General features: G+C 35.8%; 1 protein-coding gene across 1 annotated transcript; it reads left to right on the top strand.

Annotated features, from left to right (window-relative positions):
• Positions 1,027–1,692, top strand: LOC107611093. The gene has a single exon (XM_016313054.1). The coding sequence runs from the start codon at positions 1,027–1,029 to the stop codon at positions 1,690–1,692; it is 666 nt and encodes a 221-aa protein (XP_016168540.1).

Here is an 8,544-nt window from a genome sequence, read left to right as displayed (position 1 = left end):
AAAAGAAATTGGGCAATCTTGAGTAATTAATACCCAATTTAGATTGGTGATCTAGAGTTGTTAGTTAATATTATTTCCATTGACTCTAATCTCTTGCTAATTCAATTAGTAAGTTGATTAGGATTTTTGAATTGAGATTAACTAGTCTTATTTGACTTTCTCTCGTATGAAGATAACATTGTACTTTCTTCTATTGTTGGAGTTGACTAAATAGGATAAATTCTTGATAAGTATTGTGATATGATTAGTGACTAGGATAGAAAGCTTAGATTCTCAATCCTTGCCATGAATATCTCTCTTTATTACTTGCTTTCTTTAGTTGTTACTTTTATTTTCTTGCCATTTATTTTCTTGCCCCTTTTTATCAACCCCACCCGTTGGATACCATAACCAATAATAAGCATACCTCGCTGTAATTTCTTGAGAAGACTACTCAGGACTAATACTCACGGTTATTTTCATTGGGTTGGACTTGTGACAACCAAAAATTAAACTTTGATTTGAGGATCGATTATCAGTTTGGGCTATGCTCACAACGAAATTATTTTGTTAAATTCCAAACCAATATAAATTTTCACATCAATGGCCAGCAAGAATTATGAAGCGTCTATGAAAAACCTGGAATGGCAAATTGGGCAACTGTCTAAGCAGCCTGTTCAGAGACCAAGCAACAAATTCCCAAGTGACACCATTCCTAACCTCAAGGAAGAATGCAAAGCCATACAACTAAGGAGTAGAAAGACCGTGGGAGATGATACCAAGGTTGCCAGCAAGGAACAAACAGAGGTTGACAAGAATGACAAGAAGGACTCAAAAAAAGATGAAGAACCACAAACTTCACTTTAGGACAAGCAACTCTCAGAGGCACAACCACAAGAGAAGAGGAAGGAGGTGAAGTCATATGTCCCTCCACTACCCTGTCCTAAGAGATTACACAAGGAGCTCAAAGACTAATAATTCCCTAAATTCTTGGAGAGTTTCAAGAAGCTAGAGATCAACCTTCCACTTGCTGAGGCCTTAGAATAAATGCCTCTCTGTGCAAAGTTCCTCAAGGAACTCATCAACAAGAAAAGGAGCTGGAAAGAAAAAGAAACCGTGATCCTGACCCAAGAATGCAGTGTTGTGATTCAGAAAGGCCTGCCACCTAAACTCAAAGAACCAAGGAATTTCTTCATACCATGTACCATTGGGAACATACCAATTGATAAAGCTCTGTGTGACTCGGGTTCAAGCATCAATTTGATGTCCCTTTCGATGATGAGAAAGCAATCAATAGAAGAAGTGAAGCCAACCAGAATGTCACTACAGCTAGCTGATAGATCCCTCATAATACCCAATAGAGTGGTGGAGAACCTTCTAGTCAAAGTTGGCAAGTTCATCTTTCCTGTGGATTTTGTGATTTTAGACTTAGATGAGGAAAGAAGTGATTCGATCATATTGGGAAAACCCTTTCTAGCAATAGCAAGAGCCATCATTGATGTAGAAAAAGGAGAGATGATTTTGAGGGCACACGATGAACAAATAACTCTCAATGTCTTCAAAGAAATGCAACTCCCTGCTGAAAAGAAAAACTGCATGAGGATTGAGGATGAGGACTTAAATTTGAAGGAGAAGCCCAAGGAATCACTCATAAACTCACCCTTGATGGAGAAGTCTGAGATTGAAGAGAAGCAAAAGGATCAAGAGAACTAGAGAACAAAGAAGCTGAAGAAGAATTGCAAACAGAAGCTGCAGAGATGACAATTAAGAAGAAGGCTCCTGACATTAAGCGTGCTAAGAAGGAAGAGTCATCAAAGAAAGGGAAGAAAAGTAAGAAAAAAGTGCCTAAGGGGTGGAGGTACAAGAAGATTCCAACAGAAGGATTCTCACCAGGAGACAAAGTAAAGCTGATTTATCAACAGTTGGAAACACCTCCACATCCTTCTGAATTCTACATTATCAGTGATGAATCCATATTTGACGATATATTTTGGTTTGATTTGAGTGGATTTTATCACATAAACCCACATTTATTCATCTAAATAGCATGCTTTTGTGTTTTCTCCCTAAATCGAGCTTAATTGTGAAAACATGCTATTTTGTGCTTAATTTAATCAATTTTATTCCACTTTTATTCCATTCGATGTCTTGATGTGTTTGATGAGTGATTTTAGGACTACGAGGCTAATATGGATGGATGAAGTGATGGAAAAGCATTCAGAAAGGGAGAAAGCATGATGGAATGAAGTTTTGGAAGATTCAGCTTCCGTGCGTGTGCACAGTGATGCGTACGCGTGGGAGTGTATTTCGCCATACGACGCGTACGCATCGCAGCCAGCACGTGACTCACTTAATGGAAAATGCTGGGGGTGATTTCTGGGCCTCCATAGCCCAGTTTTGGGACTCTCTAAAGCTGATTTTACCTATATCAAGGAAGGTCTCACTCCATGTGAAGGGGGGGCAATTAGGTTTAGCTTTTGTTTTGTTCTTCTCTTAATTTCTGTCTTTAATTATTGTTTTAATGTAGTTTCATTTATGTTTCTTTACTTGATTATCTTACTTCTCTTAGTTCTTCTTCTTAATTTCTCTTTTATGTCATTTTCCATTTTTATGAATACTCTTGTAATTTTTAATTTCGATTTAATGCAATTTATGTTTTATGTTCATTTAATGCTTCTTTTAGTTGTAGTTATCATTTTCTTGCTCTTGGTAGTTAGATTTTATTTTTAATGCATTTTAAATATTATTTTATTTTCATGCACACCAAGTGTTTGATAAAATGTTTGGCTTAGTTTTTACATAGTTTTTTCTCACTCTTGGCTTGGAATTGATGACTTTGGAGACCCTTGAGTCATTGATGTCCATTCTTGTTTGATATATTAGAGTAGTTAGTTGATTTGGTCTCCCTTGACTCTATGTGACCCATTAGTGTTGACATAGGACTTAGGGATTGGAATCAACTATGCCTATTTGACTTATCTTCGATGTAAGGTTGACTAAGTAGGATTAACTCTTCATAATCATCATGTGTTTGTGGTCAATGTCTAGGATAGGTAACCTTAGTCCTCAATTACTTGCCAAGAGGTTTCTTGCATTTGAAGTTTTATTGCTTTGACTTTTACTTGTTTTCATTTAATTTCTTGCATGTTAAGTTACTTTCTTGCTATTTCCTTTCATTGCATTTAATTGCTTTGAATTTTATTGCTTTGATGTTTAATTTCTTGCATGTTTAGTTTCACACTCTTGGTTGAGAAATTGGGTGTTTGGGTAGAATTGAGTTGTGGATGTCCATTCCGCATTGTGTGAGAATTGTTAATTGGTTTTGTTTCCCTTGACTCTAAGTGACCCACTAGTGTTGACTTAGGACTTAGGGATTGAGATTAATTATGCCTAGTTGACTTATCCTCGATGTAGGGTTGACTAATTGGGATTAATCCACACATAATTATCATGTTTGTGGTCCATAACTAGGATAGGAAACCAAGATTACCCACTTCTTACTAAGAGCCCTTTTTACTATTTGATTTCTATTTGCATTGCTTCTAATTGCTTTCCTTTTAATTCCATGCATGCTTGTTTACTTTCTTGCTATTTACATTAATTGTTCTCTTGCAATCATCCAACCCCCATTTTCTCTCATAGCCAATAACATGATACTTAATTGCAACTCCTAGGAAAGATGACCCGGGAGCTAAATACTCTCGGTTTATATTTGGTTTGAATTGTGATAACATTTGATTGATGATCAATTTTTAGGTTTGGACCATACTTGCCGGGGATTTGCAATGGTGTTTTTTTTGCTATTGTACATATGTAAATAGTGTGAATAGCTTATTTTTGGTTGATTGTACATATTTTGCTTGCTTTTGCTTAATGTGAATATGTGAATAGTTTGTTTTGGATGATTGTTTGTTTTTACTAGTTTTAGGAGTTCATTTTATTTGTTCTTGTTACCTTGTGTTTTTATTTTCTCTTTACCCCATGAATTCTCACCCATTGCATTGTGAGTTTTGTTGCTATTGTGTGTAGGAATTGGGAATTTGAATTGCTTGTTACCCAGATGGAATGAAAAGGACTCACCACTATACTATAAGATTTGGGTGTACAAGCTTGGGAATCTCAATTGCCTTGGAGGATACAAGCTTGGGTGAGAGCTTCTAAATAAAGTCCAACTTAAGGACTCTAAATAGAAGTGCTAGGTAGGAGACACCCCACCAAGGTAACATTGTTCTAACTCTCTCTTTTTGTATATATTTTGGCTTAATTGTATTTTTATTTGATTAGTTTGCTTAGAATTAATTTAATTTTGAGTTTTGATAGGTTAATTTTGGTTTGGATAATGAATTTATGGGTTCTTGCATGTTTTGGTGTTGAATTTTGATTGAGCTAAGGCTTGGTACCTTAGAATTTGAAAGAAATTTTTTTTTTGAAAAACAGGGCATCTGTGCGTACGCACACCCTTGTGCGTGCGCACACAACTTCTATTTTCTACGTTTTGTGCGTGCGCACCGACCTGTGTACAGGCACACTGATGATCTTACCCCTAGTTTGCAGCGCTAGCACAGCTTGTGCGTGGGCGCTCCAGTATTTTCTGCGACCTGTGCATGCGCACCTTCTCGTGCGTACGTACATGTTCCCTTTTTTGCAACCTTTGTGCGAGCGCACAGTGCTATGCGCACGCACACGACCTTACACTCCCTCTGGTGGGAGCGTTGGCACAACTTGTGCGCATGAACGCCCTGCCCCTTCTCGCTCTTGTGTGAGCGCACGGACCTGTGTGTGCGCACACACATGATTCTTTATAAAAAAATCCTTCTGTGCGTGCGCACAAACCTGTGCGCACGTACACGTCTTAATTCCTCTTCTGCCAGGAGTGCTCGCATAGAGTGTGCGCTCTCATACCTTCCGTTTTCCTCAACGTGTGCGTACGCACATGTACCTGTGCGTACGCACACCACTGTTTTCTCACCACTTTACTTCTTTTCTCCTCTTCTCTCTACTTCTTCTCTTCTTCTTTCTTCCACCCCTCTCTTCTCTTTCTTTTGCCCTCTTTTCTACTTGCTTTACTTTATTTTATTTACATTTTATTTTTTATTTTAGTAATTATATTAGTTTTAGTTTAATGGTTGTTAATTGAATAAATTGCAAGTGTTTGATTGATGTTGATTGGGTTGCTTCTTGCTTGAATTTGGTTTCAAGTTTGATGAATATGTGCACTGAGCATTGAGTTTTTGTTTGATTGCCTAGATGAATTGTGAGTTTGATTCATATGTTGTCGCGACCATATGTGTTAAACTATATCCCTGTTTGGCATTTTGAATTGTGAACTTTTAATTTAGTGAATTGAGTTGAACTACTCATTCATCATGATTTTTAAGTGAATATAATCACATAACAAGGTATTTGTTCTTTGTTAATGCTTTGCATTTTTTTTTGAGTTGACTTGACTTGATTCTTATCAAGCCTTGTCACTTTTTGTAACAAGCACTTTATACATGTGTTATTTCATTATTCATAAGGATGAATAAGTATTCTCTTTTTATAATTGAATTGGTTATTGTTAATTGTGCCTTTTTCTATTAATTTTGAGCTTTCACTTGCACGATTTCAATATCCAATATCTCCAATACTGAATTCACTTTAGTTATGGTCACCTAGGTTGCTTGTACCTTGTTTGTTGCTTATTCTTTACTTGCAACCTAGACCACCTAATTGAGGACACATGCTATTTCTTTTACTTTTATGGTTACCTTCTTAACTGACTAATGTGTATGTTCTAAACCGTGCGCATTTAGAATACGCACATTGCCTTTTTATCAAACCACACAACTTACTTCTCCTCAATTGTTGTTTATTTGTGTATACAGAGCAACCGGAGCCCCCGGAGACCACCAGCTAAAGGTGGAGCCTCATAGTCCTTCATCTCCCGGATCATGTGTATGCACGGAGGACCGTGCATTATTTAAGTATGGGGGAGGATCGCCAACTTCGAGGGGGGTAAAATCCTTTTCTTAAACACTTTGCAATACTTTTTTTTAGTTCTTTTTCTTCAATTTTTGCAATTTTTCCTCTTATTTGCATTTTGTTTGGTTTGTTTGTATATATTTCTCTAGTGCTTATACTATTATGGTAGTAAATACTTGCAGGTTGCATGTTAGATTGAATAAGTTTGGTAAAACAACAAAGAATTTTCAAGAAATTCCTTTTAGGAAATTCCATTGATTAGATTTAAAAACTTGTTTTTGAACTTGCTTGAAGTATTTTTAAGGAATATAAAAAAAGGCTTGAACAAATTACCTAGTGAGATTTGAGCCTTAATTAGATGGTTGCACATTTTCAACCACAATTTTGTTCTTGTGTGTTATACTATTTTATGATTGTGATCTTAGATTTGCTTTAATCTATATGTCCTATATTTGATGTCTTGAAATGCAATTAGTATGATTGAGGCCATTTTTTATTAAACTCACTTAACCCATATGGCCAACCCTTACATCTACCTTTGTAAACCACTTTTGAGCCTTTAATTCCCCTTTTGTTATAATATTAAGCACATTTTTTGCCCTAAGTGGAAAACCAATAATGTCCATATATGGTATCTTTGATTAGCTTGGGTTTGAGTGTGTGTGTTAATCAAGTGTGGGGGAAATTTGTGGAAAGCATTGGTAGAATGTTAGTTTGGGTTTTCATTCTCTTGTTTATGATAAAAGAAAAATTTTGGTGTACATACTTTGTTTATAATAAAAAAGAAGAAGAAAAGAAATAGAAAAAGAAAAAGAAAAAAATATTAAGAAGGTAAATAAGGGATGCATATGTGTGTGAATTGGAAAGAAGATGCATGAGTGAATGTGAGAAAAGGAAAAGAATGGGAAGTTAGGTTGTTCCTGAGTGTACAAAGGTTGATATAAGATTAGGTGGGATACTTGAGCTAATCAAAGATCCAATCTATTAGCCACTTAACTATATTAATCCTACCCTTACCCTAGTCCCATTACAACCTTCAAAAGACCTCATGATATTTGCATTCATTCATCAAATATTAGTTAATTGTTAGATGACTTGCAAATCTTTGAAAACATGATTAAAGGAGGATTGAGTGATTAAGCCCTAAACACTGAGCGATTAGAGTGTAAACACATCCGGTGAGGGGTTCAATCGCTCAATTCTATGTTTCCATCTCTCATATTGTGTCTTCTTGCAAGTTTCTTGTTAGTTTTTGAAATTTTCAAATCAAATCTTTTTGATTGATTGAGATTTCTTTGTTTGTTTTTGCCAAACTCAATAGGAACCATAGTATAGATATAGATAGATAACATTTAGTACAATTTCATACCTTTAAGTAGTTGCATTTTAATAAGTTACCTCCCCTTTACCTTCCTCCTTGGGTGTGATTAGCATGAGGACATGCTATTGTTTAAGTGTGGGGGAATTGATGAATCCATATTTGACGATATATTTTGGTTTGATTTAAGTGGATTTTATCATATAAACCCACATTTATTCATCTAAATAGCATGCTTTTGTGTTTTTTCCCTAAATTGAGCTTAATTGTGAAAACATGCTATTTTGTGCTTAATTTAATCAATTTTATTTCACTTTTATTCCATTCGATGCCTTGATGTGTTTGATGAGTGATTTCAGGATTACAAGGCTAATATGGATGGAAGAAGTTATGGAAAAGCATGCAAAAAGGGAGAAAGCATGAAGGAATGAAGTTTTGGAAGATTTGGCTTCCGTCGGTGCACACAGTGATGTGTGCGTACGCACACGCGCGCAAGCTTGATGATGCGCACGCGTGACCCACGTGTACGCGTCGCAGCCAGCACGTGACTCACTTAATGGAAATCGCTCGGGGCGATTTCTTGGGCCTCTAGAGCCCAGTTTTGGGACTCTCTGAAGCTGATTTTACCTATATCAAGGAAGGCCTCACTCCATGTGGGGGCGGGGGAGACAATTACGTTTAGCTTTTGTTATGTTCTTCTCTTAGTTTCTAGAGAGAGAAGCTCCCCCCTCTCTCTAGAATTAGGTTAGGTTTAGTTAATTTCTCTTAAATTTCTGTCTTTAATTATTATTTTAATGTAGTTTCATTTATGTTTCTTTACTTTATTATCTTACTTCTCTTAATTCTTCTTCTTAATTTCTCTTTTATGTCATTTTCCATTTTTATGAATACTCTTGTAATTTTTAATTTCCATTTAATGCAATTTATGTTTTATGTTCATTTAATATTTCTGTTAGTTGTAGTTATCATTTTCTTGCTCTTGGTAGTTAGATTTTATTTTTATTGCATTTTAATATTATTTTATTTTCATGCACACCAAGTGTTTGATAAAATGTTTGGCTTAGTTTTTACATAGTTTTTCCTCACTCTTGGCTTGGAATTGATGACTTTGGAGACCCTTGAGTCATTGATGTCCATTCTTGTTTGATATATTAGAGTAGTTAGTTGATTTGGTCTTCCTTGACTCTATGTGACCCATTAGTGTTGACATAGGACTTAAGCATTGGAATCAACTATGCCTATTTGACTTATCTTCGATGTAAGGTTGACTAAGTAGGATTAAC

Source organism: Arachis ipaensis, chromosome B08, assembly GCF_000816755.2.
Source record: "Arachis ipaensis cultivar K30076 chromosome B08, Araip1.1, whole genome shotgun sequence".
NCBI lineage: Eukaryota > Viridiplantae > Streptophyta > Magnoliopsida > Fabales > Fabaceae > Arachis > Arachis ipaensis.
This window is presented reverse-complemented; position numbering and strand designations above follow the sequence as displayed.